The sequence below is a fragment of the Xenopus laevis genome, chromosome 9_10L (genome assembly GCF_017654675.1).
Source record: "Xenopus laevis strain J_2021 chromosome 9_10L, Xenopus_laevis_v10.1, whole genome shotgun sequence".
Lineage (NCBI taxonomy): Eukaryota > Metazoa > Chordata > Amphibia > Anura > Pipidae > Xenopus > Xenopus laevis.
The window spans coordinates 65124944-65144477 of record NC_054387.1 but is presented as its reverse complement, the minus strand read 5'-3'; the positions used below and the strand labels follow the sequence as shown (position 1 = coordinate 65144477).

Here is a 19534-nt window from a genome sequence, read left to right as displayed (position 1 = left end):
ACCAGGGCATGGGGATGGACATTGGGTCCCTGTCCCCTGGTGCACAAACAAGATTCTGAGATGATACAAGGCTTGCCTTAATAACAGTGTCCACAAAATGGCTCCTTCCTGGTTGCTATAATTATGAGTTCCCAGACTGATGGAAACAATATTCAAATAATTTATACAGTGTAATTAAAGTTAATTTTGCTTGACTAACATGATAAAATAGGATTTGGATAATTTTGTTTGGGTGACGGGTCCCCTTTAAAATCAATTTATCAATATATCAAAGGCATTGATATTGAGGACAATATCTTTTTTGGTAGATTTTGGTACATACATCTAATCTCTGTAGCGGTATTAACATGGTTTATTAGCAGCCAAATATGTTTAAAATATGAAGCAATGGGGGCGGAGCTTGGATGTGATCGAGAGCAGACGTGGGTAGCAAGAGCTCCCGTACCTTCACTGATCCTGTGCTGTTATTTGCTGCCATATACCTTTCTACTTACCTGGACTGTAAGTTTACTGCATTGCCACCGCATCATGCCTCCTAAAAGTGCCACGAAACCTAAGGCGGACAGTGTCCAGAAGTTTTTTGCCAGAGCCGTTTCTCAAGATGGCGACGCGGCCTTGGATCCTGTGCCAGAATCTGCGTCACACGCCGCGACTGAGCCCTCGGAGGCTGAGTGCCCTGCGGGGCCGTCGGCAGAGCCCTCTCTCCATTCGCTGATGTTGGCGATATCCGAATCGAAAGCTTCTCTATCCGCTAAACTTACAGAAAACACGGCCACGGTTACGTCCAAGATCGAAGAGATCAGAGTGGATCTCTCCCTTATCCGCCATGATATGCAGAAGCTGCGTGAGCGCACAGGTGAGGCTGAACGTCGCATTAGTGATTTAGAGGATGGGGTGCATCCTCTCCAGCACCAAATACAACGACTTCAACATGATCAGAAGTTACTGATAGCACATGTTGACGACTTGGAGAATAGACAACGCAGATCTAATCTCCGGATTATTGGCCTACCAGAAGGAACAGAGGGCGCGCATATGGAGCTGTTCCTGGAGTCGTGGTTCAAAGATAAGCTTGGCCCTAACATATTCTCTCCGCAATTTGCTATTGAAAGGGCCCACCGCGTCCCAGCGCGCAAGCCTCCTCCAGGGGCCCCAGCCAGGGCGGTTGTCCTGAAAATGCTTAATTTTAAGGATAGAGATGCTGTTCTTCGGGAGGCGCGCTCCAAGGGTGATATTATGCAAGGCAATGCCAAGATTCTACTGTTTCCTGACTTCTCCTCGATTGTTCAGAAGAAGCGCAACTCCTTCACAGAAGTTCGTCGGATACTCCGTGAGCACAAGGTTCAGTATGCTCTGATGTTCCCAGCGAAGCTCCGCATCACCACTGGTGACTCTTCTGTATTTTTTGACCAACCTGAAGCCGTCATGCAATGGATAGAGGCTAATATCCCTGATGCTTTGCGACATCGTTCTCCACGTCGTGGTAATGCTGATCCATGAGGCCTTCTGTTTTCAGTTTTCTATGTCTGCTGGTCGTGAGTATGTCTCTCATGGAATATGGAATATTTATTTCAATTGATTTAGCAGTGTCCCACACACCAAAAAAAAAAAAATCATGATTGTGAAGGGGGAAAAGAAAATCTAGGATTTGAACCCATGACCTTCAGTTTCAAAGTTCAGTCACTTAACCACAAGGCTATGAAGCCTCTGATCTAGTGCATGTGCTGAAAACGTTTCTTTTAGGCTAATACATACAGCTATTAAAAAGTTAAAAAAAAATAATAATAAATATTGCTGTATTTAAGGTTCTATAAAACATTGATGTATGTATTTGTTTTTATAATTATTATTTGTTTTTATAGGGGGGTAAAGTACTCAACCAAGTATTAATACAGTACTATGCAAATTACTAATGCCTAGAATTATGGTCACAAAAGCCCATTGATTATTTTTCCATTTATTTGTCTCCCACCCCCCACCAAAAAAATATTTTTTTTTAATGTTGGGACATGGTTCATTGCACTGAAAGTGACAACAGAATTTAACTTGGTTTGACTTTGGGGATTGAACACTAAACACACTGGTCAAAGGCAGGGACTTTACCCACTAAGCCACCATATGTAATGTGGTTTGTTATAACTAGCATTTGGTGACATCTAGTGGCCACAACTCTGTATTACATGCAGGTAAACGCAACGCATGTAGGATTTCGCATTAGCTGCGCTTATCTACCGTTACAGCGCGACAAATGTATAATCCATTCTGGCTCCATCTGTAATTTTTAAGAAGGTATTGGAATTTCCCCCGGCCCCCTTCTGCCTATTGGGCGACTTCAATTCTCCCCTTATTCCCCAATTGGATAAGCTGTCCCATACTACCCACTCCTCTACTCCTCTAGCGAATTGGGCAGAGGGAATGTTATTGACTGAAGTGTGGCGTTGGAAACATCCGCAGACGAGACAATTTTCCTGTCATTCAGCCACGCATCAGTCAATGTTATTGACTGAAGTGTGGCGTTGGAAACATCCGCAGACGAGACAATTTTCCTGTCATTCAGCCACGCATCAGTCACTCTCTAGGATTGATTTGGCTCTGGCTTCACAAGACTTCCTACCCTGGGTATCTGAGATTTCCTACCTTCCCAGGGCATTCTCTGACCATGCCCCACTTCTTTTAACCATATGTATTAATAGTCAACCCATTGACAAGCTGTGGCGCCTTAGCCCTCTGTGGTTGAAAAACTCGATAGTTCAAGAGAAAGTGGTATTGGAATATACTGAGTATTGGACCAATAATGGGGACTCGTCCACCCCTGCTGTAACTTGGGAGGCTTCTAAAGCGGTAGCACGTGGGTCCATAGCATTTGCAATTAAACAGGCTAGAAACCACGCTAAACAGGAGATTCAGTTGGCCGAAAGGGAGCTTCAAGCTGCTGAGCGAGAATTTGTAGATCGGCCTTCGGAGTTCTTTCACAATAATTTGTGTAAGGCCCAAAAAGCCCTGGAACTCACCCGTACCTCCTTAACCCAAAAGAAATTATTATATGCTACCCAGCGTCTATTTGACCAAGGGGAGAAGAGTGGGAAAACACTAGCATATTTGGCTAAGACTTCCACGCCCACTACCATGATCCCTCGAATTAAGAAACTGAATGGAGATGTTACTTCCTCTCCTGAAGAAATCGTTTCCACGTTTCAGGAGTATTATACCTCTCTATACCAATCTCATATAACTAAATCCCCAGCGTCCATTGGTCTTTACTTGAGTCACTTCCCTATCCCCAGTTTGGATTTCCCTCAGGTCGCATTCCTAGAAGCAGATATAACTGTCCAAGAAATTTCGGAGGCTATACATTCCCTTCCGAATAATAAAACACCAGGAGTTGACGGTCTCCAAGCTGAGTGGTATAAAACTGTAGCTAAAGACCTAATTCCCAAGTTACTCCTTATGTACAATGCTTCCTTGGCTGACCACCGTCTCCCTCCCTCTTTATATTCGGCCTTGATAATTTTGATACATAAATCGGGCAAGCACCCTGAATCCTGTGATTCCTATCGCCCTATATCACTTATTAACACGGATGCCAAGATATTGGCGAAAATTTTGGCCACCCGGTTGATTAAGGTTATCACTTTCTGCTAAGGCGTTTGATACGGTAGAATGGTCCTTTCTGTGGGAGACGCTCAGGTCATTTGGCTTTGGTCCTAAATTTATAGCTTGGGTCCAGTTACTTTATGCACATCCAGAGGCTCAGATTAGGGTTAATAACTCCAATTCTCTACCTTTCTCATTGTATCGTGGCACCCGCCAGGGCTGCCCACTGTCTCCTTTATTGTTTGCATTGGCAATTGAACCTCTGGCCATAATGATTAGACAGGCTACCAATATCTCTGGACTCCGTTACAAAACCTGTGAAGAGCGCATTGCTTTGTATGCGGATGATATTTTGCTATTTCTTGCAGACCCAGGCCCTTCCCTTCATAATGCCCTTTCCCTTATCCAAGAATATGGGACGTATTCGGGCTTGAAGGTCAACTGGGATAAATCCTCCATTTTGCCGGTGGATCCTGTCCCTGTTGTCCTTCGACCCCCGTCTCTTCAATTACAGTGGTCTGACCAAATTAAATATCTGGGAATTATTGTAACTGCCAAGGATTCCTCCTTCCTTGAGGATAATTTGCTGCCATTGCTTGGTACCTTCCTCAAAACGGCAACCTCCTGGAAGGGTCTCCCTTTGACTTTATGGGGGAAAATTAATCTGTTTAAAATGATTTTCCTACCGAAATTTCTGTATTTCTTTCGAAATGCTCCCGCGAAGATACCTAAATCATTCTTTAGCAGAGTCAATAGTGCTTTGATCTCATTTATATGGGCGGATAAACGCCCTAGGATCTCCTGGAAGTCTCTTACAGCTACTGTCCCGAATGGGGGCCTGGGACTCCCGCATCTCTGGTTTTACTATGTAGCAGCACAACTGTCACATGTGCATGAATGGCTGGTCCCTAATCCGGAAGACCCCAATATGTTATTTCACTCCCTTATCCTAGGTTCGGTCGAATCCCTCTGCCACTGCCCTAAACGGAAGTTAAAGGACTCTGCTATTTTGCCTCCTGTATTGAGGGCCCCCTATGATGCCTGGCAGACTGCAAGGAGGTTGCAGCGCCTGTCGAATCCCTTGCTTACTCCATACACCCCTTTGTGGGGCAATTCCCATCTTCCCCACCTTCGGCATCTGCCTGATTTTATATACTGGCCCATTCGTAAAATTAAAACTCTTGGAGACCTGTTACAACATGGGTCATTTCCAACATTTCAGCAGCTGCAAGATTCTGTGGCTCCTATGAGTTTGAATGTGTTCCGATTTTCTGCAGTTGCAGCATGCTTATAGAGCCCAGTTTGGTCCAATTACTTATCATGCTTTTCGGTTTGAAGATATTCTTAGAGTGGAGAGTACGAGACAGCTAGTTACTCACTTATACAGAGCTTTGCAAGACCTAGGACCTTCTCCATTTGACTCTGCCCGTCGTAAATGGCAATCAATACTACCAGTGATTGATGATGATATTTGGGATGAAGCCACCGCTTCTAGCTATGGTTTCCTTATTTCTACTAGGGATAGGTTAATTAATTTTAAAGTTCTCCACCTCTATTACTTTTCACCCCTCAGATTGCATAATATATTCCCCGACAAATCTCCAGCATGTCCCAGATGCCAAGACCCATCCGCAGATTTCTTACATATTTTGTGGTCCTGCCCCAAGATTGCTCGATTTTGGCGTGCGGTGGTTAAATGTATGAGTGATGACTTGGAGCTGCCTCAGGTCCTCTCTCCTGAAGCCTGTCTTTTGGGGGTAGTGGGAGATATGGTTCCACAGAATCACGTTAAACTTTTGTACCGTACTTTGCTGTTTTATGCTAAAAAGGCCATTATACTTCATTGGCTTCAGCCTGCACCTCCCTCAGTCCAATATTGGATTGCCTTGGTTAACCGCACCTTACCACTTATTAAACTCACTTATGAAGCGCGGGGCTCCTCAACTAAATTTGAGAAGATTTGGGAGAGATGGCTTGAGGTATATCCTAACCCTAATGTTCAGTGATTGCTTTGTCTTTAAACCTGTCCTTGATGACCGTACTGTCTTCATTTTAATGCCTACTGTCTTCTATTGTGTGGATTGTACATGTTTGATCACACGTGTCTGTTTGATGTGTATTGATATGTCACTTTGCCTTTTGCTGAATAAAAGAAACTTTAAAAAAAAAAAAAATATGAAGCAATACTTTAAATGCTTCATAAGCGTGCACATAATATTCACAATTTGCAATTTTAGCCATATTTATATGCTCTTATAGACATTCCTAGTGTGAAAAAAAATTAGCAATTCTGTTTGAATACAGCTCAGATTTATACTTAGCTTTAGAAATGTAACCATGTGCAGGGCAAATATATTCACTGTGCGAACCAATCAAGTTTATAAATGAGCCCTACTGTCTTAAAAATCTATAAAACATACATGTAGTTTTAATTAAAGTCTATGGGGAAAAATGGAAATGAATTTGGAGAATTTTTTTTTCAAATTGAATCTCGTCCATGAGTTTTCATGTGATAAACTATGAGATAATTTTTTCTCACTGAATTGTATCTAGCCCAACAGTGTGAAAACCGATTCATTGGTGAGTCTTTTACATGTTTAGTGGCCACTTTAATCAAAGAATAAAACATGCAGCTCTTCACTGTTAGAATATTCAGCAATTCTACAGTTTACAGTAGCTGAAGAGTCATAGAGATGGAACACAGTTTGTTGAAGTGGCAGATGCACTGCTATGGATTTCATTGGCAAATTGGTGCTACATTATGAATAATACCAGGTGCAAAAGCAACTTCTCTTCTGAGAATCCAAAACTGAGTTATCTTTATTAATGTTGGATATTGGGTTTTAAAGCTGCTCATTTAGCTTGTCTCGTGTATTGATTGAGATTAAGATATTTTTTTACTCTATTTCAACATAACACAGCATTTCTATAAGCCACCAGTCCCTAAAATTCATTCAACGTTCTTGAGAATGAGATGTATTTTAACTGCTTTAATCTAGGTCTGAGGCATATGCACAGCAGACACTATTATGATGTGATGAGCACTCTCATGCATTTAATCAGATTTTAATGCTCTCCTGTATTGGAGTGTGATTCTTTAGCATCAAAGTTACCCATAACAGAGTACAGATTTTACTTGGTTGCTGTTTAGTGTGTTAAACAGTGGAATCAAAAAGTTGGATAGGTATAACTGACCCCACTGTAAATCCCATAGGCATGCACTTAACTGTCAATATAATATTCAGCTAAAATGTAATTCTTATTGATATCAACATGTACCCAAATTGAAGAGGATGTTGAATACTTATTTTTGTAAAGGGTAAGGAAGGTCTTAGTTATGATTGGATAATTTGGAAATGTTCCCATTTTTGCTTACAGGGAAACTATGTATAAATAAATAAATAAGGGACAATTTTGTGATGCCAAGTAAATTCTTCCAGAGGACAGAAGGGCAGAGGAAAGTTGGTTTTATTCATTTTAAGGGGCATGAGGGAATGATGCATATTCAAGTACATCATGGTCTATAAAAAGGATGGTTCAATATGGCAAAGTGGTCATTTATAATATTTAAAGTGCAAGCCTAATGATATTAGAAATAAATAGATAAAGAAATGAGATAAATTTGGACCTTGATAAATAACCCCCTTATACTTTACAAAGAATCGGAAACCACAATATAACACTGCATTCAGAAAAACAACCACATTCAGTTATTAATTAATATGAGAACATAAAGAAAAAAAACTACTGATATTTTTGCAAAATATGCAAAAAAGGGGGAGGGTGGGTGGAATGTTTCTATCTGCTCAGAAGATAAGGAAGTCAACTGCTTCTTCCCTTGACATCACAGCCCTCTCTTCCTCTGTCCCCCAGCCCAGCTTTCCCCTACCTTAATTCATTACTTCTCACCCAATCAAAGCTGCATCTTATTCTGCCAATCTCTAAACATAAACCAGTGTAATCTGGCTGCTGGACATTCAGATCCCTTGTCATGCAGATCCTTCATACTTCAAACATTTTAAAAAATGCAAATTTAAATATGGTTTTTAATGAAAATATTCTTTTATACACACACACACACACAGACACACAGACACACACACACACACACACACACACACACACACACACTGTACATTCACACAAAAATAAATGCAGCAAGGATAGTAGCTATTTGCCATATAAGTTACAATTAAGATCAGTAATAGTATAATTAATTTAAGTATGCCCATAAACTATAAAAGAAGTCTTAAGTGAAATCATTTTACTCTATGCTATACATTAAGGTAAATACAGCAGAATATAAGTATGGAAATACATTTACAAAATGCACACATGGACAGATAAATGGCTAATATTTAGTGTTCTGTTATTCTCCAGGGTAGAGAAGTCTCTCAAGTGAAATATTATTTAAACTGTAAAGAAATATGAATCTGTTCAGAGGAAAAAAACTACCTTGGGTTATTTTAGATTAAATATTTAAAATTGTCTTTATAGCATCAGGCAACGGAGAAGATTGATCAAAAATACTGGGAAATAAGCTTAGTATTATTAGAAGTAAGAAAATGAGGAAAGAGAAAATATTCTCTTGAAGAACACCTATTGGGGCTCATTTATAAATGTAGAGACGCTTGATTCGCTCAGTGAACATATTTGCCCTATACGTTTTTTATATTTATAAAGCTTTACAAGATGGGTGTATTGCAATGTGCAAATATAATTGTGAATGTTTATGCGCACTGCAATTGTCCTTAAGAGCTTTTTAAATATGGCAAATATTTATGCACACACTCTCCATTCCAGTTACCGTATATACTCTAGTATAAGCCGACCCGAGTATAAGCCGAGGTACCTAATTTTACCTGCAAAAACTGGGAAAAGTTATTGACTCGAGTATAAGCCTAGGGTGAGAAATGCACTGTTGGTGGGGTGGGGTGCATGGAAGTAGTAGTTCAGCTACAGCTGGAGGGCTGCAAACTGTTACACAACATAACATATTTCTTTATGCAAGTTCCTGGAGTCAGAACATTCCTTTTCATTGAAGGGAAAGGGAATGAGACAGCAGGCAAGGTTGTGGCAGACTTGCAGGTTTGCTAGGAACTTCCAGCAGTCTGATCAGAGGCTTAAGCTCGAGTTTCACTGGCAAATGAATGAGAGCCTCCCACAGCCCGTCAAATTCCCTCCTCCCTCAGTAACATGCAAACGTGCAGCCACTCGCCCGCACTCCCTGCACTTTTCTTGCTAATTCCGCCTGCTCTGACTCTTGTGAAGACTGAAATGAGTCCTAGTTTACTCCCAAGTATCAGAGGCCCCCCCCCCGTGTCCACTCCTGGCTGGTCTCTTCCAACTAGTGATGGGCGAATTTGCGCCGTTTCGCTTAGCCGAAAAATTCGCGAAACGGCGCCAGCGTCTCGTTTTTACCGCGAATTTTCGTGGGCGTTTCGCGAATTTATTCTCTCGGCGCGAATCCCGCAAATTCGCCGCAAATTCGCGCCTGGCGAATAAATTCGCCCATCACTACTTCCAACACAACTTTATCTCCTCACATTCCCACCCACCCCAATGCTTACTGTTTTTTTAGAGGAGCCGCATCGTCTGCTGGGTTCAACCATTTCACCTCATTCACATTGACTCCCTTTAATCAGTAGCGAGAAACTCCTTCCAACAGAACACAACCCCCACTATGCGCGCCCCCGCATCATCCGCTGGGAACTGGAAGTTTGAGTGGCTCATATGGTAGCCATGGCAACACCCACAGCTTCATTTCTGAAAGCCCCATCAGGCTACACAGGACATTGGCGCTGCCTGATGATGCACTGAAGCCATCATTGAAGCTAACTTCCACCAGGATATGGGTGAGAGAGCAGGAGCTCCTGAAGCGCAGCCTTTCGGTTTTGCAGCATTTTGTGTATTGACTCAAGTATAAGTCAAGGTAGAGTTTTTCAGCACATTTTGGGTGCTGAAAAACTCAGCTTATACTCGAGTATATACGGTATGCCACAACTTTGGTGGCATAGAAAAATATGTGCTTGCTCACATTGTAAAAATGTATGCACAATGCTCATCTCTAAAAAAAGATGAGCACAGTAAAACAACTATATACATAAATACAGTAGAACCATAAATGTATGTACTTGGAATATAAATGTTTCCAGAAAGTACTCCTATTATTCTTGGTCTGGTACAGGTAAGCATTGTTCTTTTTTTTAAATTTTCTTGTAATTTACATTGTTTTTGTGTGGTCCTCAGGAAACTTAAAAGCAGGGTTCTACTGTATTCACTATGTAAATGGAACCCACTATATTACCAAGTTTTTGTGATCCAAACAACTTACTCCTATGCAAGTGACAACCTTATAACCTTGTCATTAAAATTTGCAAATGGCGAAGGATTTGTGAAATGCATTGTAGTCAACGCGTGTGAATTTTGACACAAGCAACAATTTTTTTACGTGCTACTCTTTTGTCCAAATGCATTACAGTCAATGGGCGTTTGGAAATTTTTGATGCGCAACAATTTTTCGCCACCGTTTTCAGAAAATATTTTCAAAATGTGGAAATTTGCCACCAATCCATGCCTGGCGAATAAATTCACCCATCACTACTTAGAAGTCCAACTCTTTTAAGTTAATCTAATATTTACTAAGGGGTGCATTTACTTAGCTTGAGTGAAGGAAAAGAATAAAAAAAACTTCGAATTTCAAATGATTTTTTTGGCTACTTCAACCATCGAATTGGCTACTTTGACCTTTGAATACGACTTCAACTTCGATTCGAACGATTCAAACTAAAAATCTTTCGACTATTTGACCATTCGATAATCTAAGTACTGTCTCTTTGAAAAAAACTTTGACCTCCTAGTTCGCAACCTAAAACCTACCGAAGTGCCATGTTAGCCTATGGGGAAGGTCCCCATAGGCTTTGTAACAATATTTAGGTCGAAGAAAAATCGTTCGATCGATGGATTAAAACCCTTGTTGGATCATACTATTTGCAGTAAATCCTTCGACTTCGATATTCGAAGTCGAAGGATTTACATTCGGCAGTCGAATATTGAGGGTTAATTAACCCTCGATAATCGACCCTATGTAAATCTGCCCCTTACTGTAAAGACCAAGTGGTCAAGCTCTAGGTTAAAAGAACTGGTTAAGATTGGTAAGATATGTCTAGTATAGGTAAATCTAAAACAACTATATTTACCTATACTAGACATACCATGACCTGGATGAATGAAAATCTTCATAGTCAGTGTGATAAGATAGTTCTGTGAAGTCAGCATGCAGTGAGGACACAAATTCCAGACCTAATGGAAGCATGAGCAGAAGAGAGACTGAAAGTTAGTTATAATTTACCTACCTTTGTTATTACCTTTGTAAAAAGCTATTATACATTTAGGGGCAGATTTATCAAGGGTCTAAGTGAATTCAAGGGAATTTTCTAGTAAAAAAAATTGAAATTCGAAGTAATTTTTTGGATACTTCAACCGTCGAATAGGATACTACGACTTCGAATTTACTTCGACTTTTATTCTAAATAAAAATCGTTCGAATATTCGACCATTCGATAATCGAAGTACTGTCTCTTTAAAAAAACTTCGACTTTAATACTTCGCCAAACTAAACCTGCCGAAGTGCTATGTAAGCCTATGGGGACTTTCTACAACCATTTTCTAAGTCTTTAGAGGTCAAAGGAAAATCCTTCGATCTATCGCTAAAATTGTTTGAATCGTTCAATTTGAAGAATTTAATTGTTCGATCGAACAATTTTTATTTGACTGCTGGATTGCCAAATTTGTTGAAAAAACTTCGAACTCGATATTCGAATTCAAAGTTTTTTAATTTGATGTTCGAATTTCTAAGTTTTTTGTACTTCGATATTCAACCCTTGTTAAATCTGCTTCTTAATGTAGAATAAATGTTTTATTTATTTTATTTTTTTTTGTAACTTATAGTTTTTATTAGCAAGAAAAGGAATCATACATAGCATGAGCCATACAAAATAACACAAGTCATCACAAACAGTGTTGAACAATTACAGGGTCCGTGAGGCTCCTTCAGGATTAAAGGAAGGGGGGTCAGAGAAGGAAGTGGGGGAGGGAAGAGGAAAGGAAATGAGTGAGAAACAGAGGTAAAGAGGAAAGAAAAAAAAAAAAATATATAATAAACCAGAACAGTCAGCCTTGGGTCAACAACACATTTTGAGATAGCAGCAATGTAGCACAAAAGTAGGAATCAGTGGAAACAGATCATAAATTAACCTACAGGCACGAGTGTCTCAGGCAGCCAGACCCCCAAGTACCCAAACAGACCAGATCCGCAAGTATTTAGGGGTTGTGTTTTGAAGAAAAGCTATTCGCTCCTCAAAGAAACGATTACTGTTAACCCTAGTTATCACTTCAGTTAAGGTTGGGGGGTCTGTGGATTTCCATTTGGCCGCTATAGCTAATCTGGTAGCCGTTAAAACCTGGTTAACTAAGATCTGGGAGTGTTTGGACAGTCGGGGGAACGGCTTACCCAAAAGGTAAGTTAAAGGATCTCTGGGCAAATTGTAGGTGGTTAATCTGGTTAGTAAGTTCTCAACATCACCCCACAATGCTTGTAATTTGGGGCAGGACCAAAAAGTATGTAGCAACGAACCAACATCACCACATTGCCTCCAGCAGGTGTTTGGGTGGTCTGGAAACAAAGCGTGTAGTTTATCTGGGGTATGATACCATCTCATAAGTATCTTGTATACACTCTCCTTTTGTCTGGTGCAAGTGACCATTTTCTGTGCGTTAGTCCAGATTGCAGTCCAATCTTCTGCACTCAATTGTTGCGCTAAGGACTCTTCCCATTTGACCATATAGGAATGGTTGGGACGTTCATTCAGTGGCGTGTCCAGCAAGATCTTGTAGATCCTGGAAATCAAGCCTTTCTGTGGCAAGCCCGATCTAGCCAAAAGTTCAAATGGCAGAGGAGTCGCAGTTTTAGCCTGCTGTAGGTATGGTTGCAAAAAGTGTCGTAGTTGGAAATACTCAAACAGTCGAAGATGAGCCAGCGGGGCTTTTTGGCAGAGTTCTCCATATGTCAGGAGTGTGTTAGTGGGAGTCAGCAAGTCCTTGACCCTGCACAGAGATGTGGTTTGCCACCTGGAATAAAATCCCTGCAATGTACCTGGATAGAAGTCCGGGTTTTTCAAGAAGAGTGTATTCAAGGAGTAAGCCGACTTTAAATTGAATTTCGCTTTAAGGGCAGACCAGATTCGCAGAGTATGTTGTGTCGAATGCAGAAGATCAGATAACGGATGTGGTTTGTTACTGGAGGACCATATGCGGTAGTTAAGATGGTTACCTAAGGACTGTACGTTTTCAATATGGCCCCAGATGGTATTAGAGTCCCAATGAGACCAGGCCAGTATCTGTCTGAGGTGTGACGCCTCATAATACCGCTGGAGGAAGGGAACACCAAGACCCCCGTTTCTCAATGGAGCGGTTAACGTTGCTTTTGATATCCTATGGCGTTTATTTCCCCAAATGAAGTTATGAAATGAGGCCTGGATATCCTGAAAAGTTTTGCGGGGAAACGGGATAGGCAGCGTCTCAAATAAATACAAAAATTTGGGGAGAATGTTCATTTTCAATGCAGCAATCCTCCCAAACCAGGAAAGAGAATGAGTACTCCACCGTTGCAAGGTGGACTTCGTTTGGTTGATAAGAGGAGTGAAATTGCAGCCAAACAACTGGTTATAGGAAGGGGTGATTTTCGTGCCCAGATAGGTAATGAAGTTAGATTTCCAGTTATATTCAAATTTAGATTTTAAAATTTCTAAGGTCATTTGGGGTAATTGCACTGGCAGGGCTTCCGTTTTGGTCAAGTTGATTTTATGTCCCGATAAACTGCCATATACCTCCAGTATTCTATGCAAGGACAGCAAGGTTAATAAAGGGTTAGTAATAGTTAATAGTACATCATCAGCAAATAGTGACAGCTTAAACTGCTCATTATTAACCTGTACCCCAGTGACGTCCTTACTGTTCCTGATTACAGCTGCTAGAGGCTCAATACTAAGGGCGTACAGCAGAGGAGAGAGAGGGCAACCCTGCCTCATGCCGTTGGTGATTGAAACAGGACTGTGGGCCTGACCTGGGAGCTTGAGATATGTTGTAGGGGTGCTATATAAACTTTTTAGCGCAGTTAAATAGGGACCTGCAAGGTTCAGATGGCGGAGAAGGGCAAATAGAAAAGGCCAACTTAAGCGATCAAAAGCCTTTTCGGCATCTAGGCTAAGTAGGAGCATTGGTTGTTTCGACTTATGGGCAATTTCCAGAAGGTCAATGGTCTGTCTCGTGTTATCTCCCGCCTGTCGACCTTGTATAAAACCCACCTGATCCCGGTGTATGAGACGGGGCAAAATGGGGGCAAAACGGTTAGCAAGGATCTTGGAAAATAATTTTAAAACAGAATTTAGTAAGGCTATGGGCCTATAGTTAGTACAGAGTGTTGCATCCTTACCTTCCTTGGGGATCAAAGCTAGGTATGAAGTAAGATCCGTATGTGGAATAGGGGTACCTTGAAGGTATTCATTAAAAAGTTTTGTGAGAAGTGGAGAGAAGATATGTAGGAAAGTCTTATAATATTCGTATGTAAACCCGTCAGGTCCTGGAGTTTTAGCATTAGGCATTGACTTAAGCGTCGCTGCTATTTCCTCCGGAGTGATGGGTTGGTTAAGTGTTTGCAAATCTGATTCCATGAATTTTGGTAAGTTTGCTTCCATGAGAAAATTAGTAAGAGGGTTCAGGTCTGAATCAGTACCAGTTGGCAAGCGCAGGTCTAAGTTATATAATTTGTGGTAGAAATCATGAAAGATCTGCCCAATTCGATCAGGATTGTACGTTAATTGGCCTGACTGGGTTTTGATGGCAGCTATCCTAGTCGAAACTTTTTGATCCCTTAGTTTTTTCGCTAAAAGTGTGTGTTGCTTATCACCTTTTTCATAATATTTTAATTTGGTCCAGATCATAGCTTTCTCAATTTCTTTATATCTAGCTGCTTTCAGTTCACCTCGTATTTGTAAAATTTGCGTCAGCAAAGTGGGTGAGTTATGGGCGTTGTATGAGCTCTCAAGCACGCGTAATCGGGCCTGTAGAGTTTTGTAAGTGCCAAGATATAGCTGTTTTTTTTGTGCTGCAAGGGCAATGAATCTACCTCTAATTGTAGCCTTGTGCGCTTCCCATAGGATTGGCAGGGACTGTACTGAATTTGTATTAAGTCGAAAGTATTCCTGTAGTGCAGACTCAATTTGTTGAACCGTGTCAGCATCATGAAGGATAGTCTCATTCAATCGCCAATGTGGTTCTCTGCCTGGGAGCGTAGCAAGGTGCAATTGCAGGACTATGGGGGAATGATCGGACCATGTAATGGGAAGTATGTCAGTGGAGTAACGAAGTTTCAAGCAGGGATGTGAAATTAGGAAATAATCAATACGGGTATGGAGTTTGTGAGGGTTGGATTAGAATGTATATTGTTTTTCAGTTGGATGATTGATCCGCCAGGCATCGAATAAAGAGAACTGTCGTGTTAGCTGCCTAAATTTTCTGGACATATTGTGGGTCGCCTGATTCAGGGCCTGTTGGGAACGGTCCATGGTCTGCGAAAAAGTCATATTAAAATCACCACCAATCACTAAGTAGGGGTGGAGAGTATCTAGGTGTTGGTGTAAGATCTTCAGTAGGAAGGCGTATTGCCCTTTGTTGGGGGAGTATATATTAAGCAAGCTAATTGGAATCCCTGTATAGGTGGCTGATAGCAGTAAATAGTGTCCTTCAGGATCACGAATAACCTGATTTACAAGAAGAGGGCAGTCTTTATGGATTAGTATGGCCACACCAGCTTTCTTATGCTTGCCGGAAGCATAGTAACCAATTGGAAAATATCTAGAACTCAGTTTATGGGGGCTAGATGCATCAAAATGAGTCTCCTGTATGAAAGCAATGTCAGCCCTCGAAAGCCTCAGTTCCTTAAGAGTCAGGTATCTTTTGGTTATACTGTTCAGTCCCTTGACATTTAATGATATCAGCTTAACCATAATTGATCCAAAAATGTCTGGGCGCTTTACTAATACAGGAAGGTGAATCACATGGGGGGAGTTCCCTATATCTCAAAAGCAGCTTGACGACAACTAACAGCTCATGGCTGGTGTCAGATTGAAAACCCACATAATATTTACCCAACAGAGCATTGACTGTAAATTCAGATACGTTGCATGCATTATTAACCCAATGAAATTTGAATGTAGATAAACAAAAGAAAACAAATACCAAGGCTGAAAATAATAAAAACAAAAACAAGGTTAACTGTATGGAACATCCGGCAGCAAAAGAGGTAGATGATACGCCTATTTGGCATTGCGAAAGTCCGGAAAATAAATTTCGTGGCTCAGGTAATACAGTCATTGATGAGCCAAAAAGAGCCCTCGGCTCAATGTGAGGGGGGAAGGAAACAGATGAAGTAACACAGGCCTAGTCAGCATCCTGCCAAATGAATTTTGATAACTTATTAAACAGAGGTGGAGCGGTCCATTAGGCAGACTCATCCTTCTTCTGCTGGAGGAGAGGGACTTAGCGCTAGTCTGGGTTCTAGTGAGGAAGTAGGAACCCTGTTCCATTGAGGAGTGAGTGCTGGTTTGACAGGAGATTGTCGTGGGGAAGCCGTGGGGCTTTTGGATTGAAGCCCCAATGCTGACAGCAATTTACCTCCCTTTGCCGGGTTCAGAAGTGTGTGTGTCGTGCCCCTATGGTTAACAACCAGTTTAAAAGGGAAACCCCACCGGTAAGGAATTTTGTTTTCCCTCAGCTTCTGTGTTATGGGCTTGAGCTCCCTCCTTTTGGCCAAAGTGACTGCAAATATCTGCAGCTTACAGTTATGAAAGTCCACAGATTGCATAGAGCGGGTCGCAGAGGCTATCATTTCTTTGCCTTCGTAGTAGTGAAACCTCGCTATTATGTCACGAGGTGGCTTGTGGTCTGGGGGTTTTGAAGCCAATGAACGGTGGGCTCTGTCCAGCAGCCACAATTTTGAAGACGCTTGGGGGCATAGAACACAAAATAGATCTTGCAAGTACTGCACAATTTCAGGGCCCCCCACTGTCTCAGGGATACCTCTAAATCTCAAATTTTGTCTGCGAGACCTGTTTTCCAGGTCCTCACAGGTGTCCTTAAGGTATGTTAATTCCTCTCGCAGCGTATAATTCTCGTCTTCTAAAAGTCCCAGCCTTTGAGCTACATCATCAGTATATGTCTCCAATTTGTCCGTGCATTCACCCAGGTCAGTTAAGTCTCTTTGAACCTCCCTGATTGCTGCGGTGACTGCCCGGGAGACCGTATGCGTGATAGTGTCCTGCAAGGCCTCTTTAAGCTGCGCCAGATGTTGCGCTAATACTGGGGCAGTAACCGGTTGCAGGTGGCACGGGGGTGTAGTGATAGCAGGAGACTGACCTGTAAGGTGAAGCTGCGGGCTCTCGGGATCCGGCGGCAACGAGGAAGGAGAAGCGCTCGGTGAGTCGCTCTCGTGGTGCGCCATAGATCTTTCGGCGCCATCTTGCCGCACGGCCTTCGTTTTCTGCGACTGTGATCTCTAAAGGTATGGAGACATGGTAGCGGCTTTTTCTTGCCCATGTTGTATAGCGGGCCACCTCCGATAACACCTGACCCGAATTCGTCTAGCTGGCTAAGCTGGTTGCTGAATTTCGAGCTTAAAAGGCCTGTTAAGGCGAGGAGCTCCTAGTCAACGCGTGCTTCCTCCATCAAGGTTGGCCACGCCCCCACCAAATGTTTTATTTATTAATCCTCATAAGCAAAAATATTATTCTAGTATTTTGTTTTATGATGAGCAAATTTTTTCACCAGGCATGGATTTGCAGTGAAATTACACACTTTGCCACGTGCAATATATATATATTTTTTTTTGCAAAAATGTGCTGAAAAAAACTTGTTGTGACAAAAAAGTTGCCAAGGCAAAATTGTCACAAACACAAAATTTTTGCAAAGACAAAAAAGTTACCATAAGAAAAAACTCCAATAGACTTTAATGCATTTGGACAAAAAAGTTGCTGAGAAAAAAAGTAGTCTAGACAAATTAGTCACAAGAAAAAATGCCCGCTGACTTGAATGACTTGAATGGGGTGTGAAAAAATTGTTGCGCACGTAAAAAAATTGTTGTGCAAAAAATATTTGATGCCTATTGACTGCGTTTTGTGAATTTTTCTGTGAAGTAAAACAGGACAGATTTGCTCATCACTATCCCTTACCCCTTTGCATACATGGCAGCAGAAAAGGACACGGCATAACCTAAGCATAACCATAACCTGCACAGATTATATCTTTGCTTTTTGTACATGATGATTTGTCATGAATTGGCCAGGAAAAGTTGATAACTTTGACTTTGACTGCGGTCAAATGTCCCCTGGTTGGTTGGTGAAATATTCTCCAAATTAAAATACAATGTACTCAGCATAAATAAAGCTGCATTAATCCTATCGGATTGTTTCTAATCAATTCTGACTTTTAGAGGTTTTCAGATTTTTTTTTTTTTTTTGCTAGGAATTTTCCGAAAAGCTAAATTTTCGAAAAGGTATTCATATTTTTTTAGTCCAACGTTCGTTATTTTCCGTTTTTCTTTTAATAAATGTCATGACATTTGTGGTTTTAGATAAAGTGAGTTTAGTCATGGTTTCAAAAATCTCTAAAACCACTAAAAACTGACCTTTGATAGGCCTCCATAACTGACTCCTGGAAGGAGCTTTTGATTACTTACTAGTGTGGGAAGGTGTACAGCATAAGTCACTGTCTTCTGGCCACAAGTACCTGTCCTTCAGAATGGAACATAGGGACCGCCATTCTCCAATATATAATTTGCTGCTTGTGTTAGGCAGTGCTATGTCCATAAGGGATGGGCATGGGAAACATATATGTATCCTCCCTCATCCCTTGTCCCCCTATTCAGATGCAGCGTGCAGCATAACCCCAGATGCAAAAGTATCTATGGTGATTAAAATCCCATGGATGATGTTGACCCAGTATAATTAATTTTGTAATGGTATACCTAGAGGATTTTACTGGCACTTTTACTATGTGGTCAAGGCTAGATGAGTAAAACACACCTTGAACACCCAATGGAAGGGTATGTGGTATGAAGGATGGGTATATGTTAATAATGATAGAGGATGTCTATATAAAATATGTTAAAATGATATAGAATGGGTATGGTAAAATAATTTAGAAATACAGTCTTAGTATAACATATCTTGTAATATCCAAGTCTGTTACCTTTACAGAATTTTAATATTTTATCTTGCTCGTGATATCTGCCCACTTTATTAACAATGGGCATTGTGCATCTTGGATACATACTGTATATAAAAACATATAAACAAAATTTGCCTAGGTGCAGTAACATATAGAAACCTATTAGACCTATAAGCCTATAAGCGCAAACCACAAAATCTTCAAAATATAAAAGGGACATCTCCCGTTGACTTCTACATGACCTCAACAGGTTTGAGATTTTTGGATTCACAATTTTTGCAGCTTCGGGGTATAATAAATCTTAAAAAATTCTAGGTTTTGCAAAAAAAACCCAACCAGAAAAAATTGTGGTTTATATGTTTAGCAATATGTTTAGCTTTTGCACAGGAGACTGTAAATATTTTCAACTGGTCCTATAAGAATAATTTACATTATATACAGTATAAATTATATATATTTCCCTTGGGCATACTTAAATATTCATTTTAACTATTTTTTTTATTTTTCAGAACCTCAGACATGTGAATCTGATACTCAGTTTGTGTGTGGAAATGGCCATTGCATTAGCAATAAGTGGCACTGTGATTCAGGCAAGTTTAAATGTGCACATTTTTCCATAATTTAATAATTGTTTTATTATTTATTATTATAATTATCA

The 19534-nt window shown here is 40.8% G+C and overlaps 1 protein-coding gene across 1 annotated transcript in view; it reads left to right on the top strand.

Moving 5' to 3' along the window:
• The window catches only part of LOC108701836 (low-density lipoprotein receptor-related protein 1B), a 676036-nt gene that overhangs the window by 344463 nt on the left and 312039 nt on the right, over positions 1 to 19534 (top strand). Inside the window, exon 19 of the mRNA XM_041576281.1 lies at positions 19386 to 19466. Within this exon, the coding sequence (XP_041432215.1) occupies positions 19386 to 19466 (81 nt within the window). The remainder of the gene's footprint in view (positions 1 to 19385; positions 19467 to 19534) is intronic.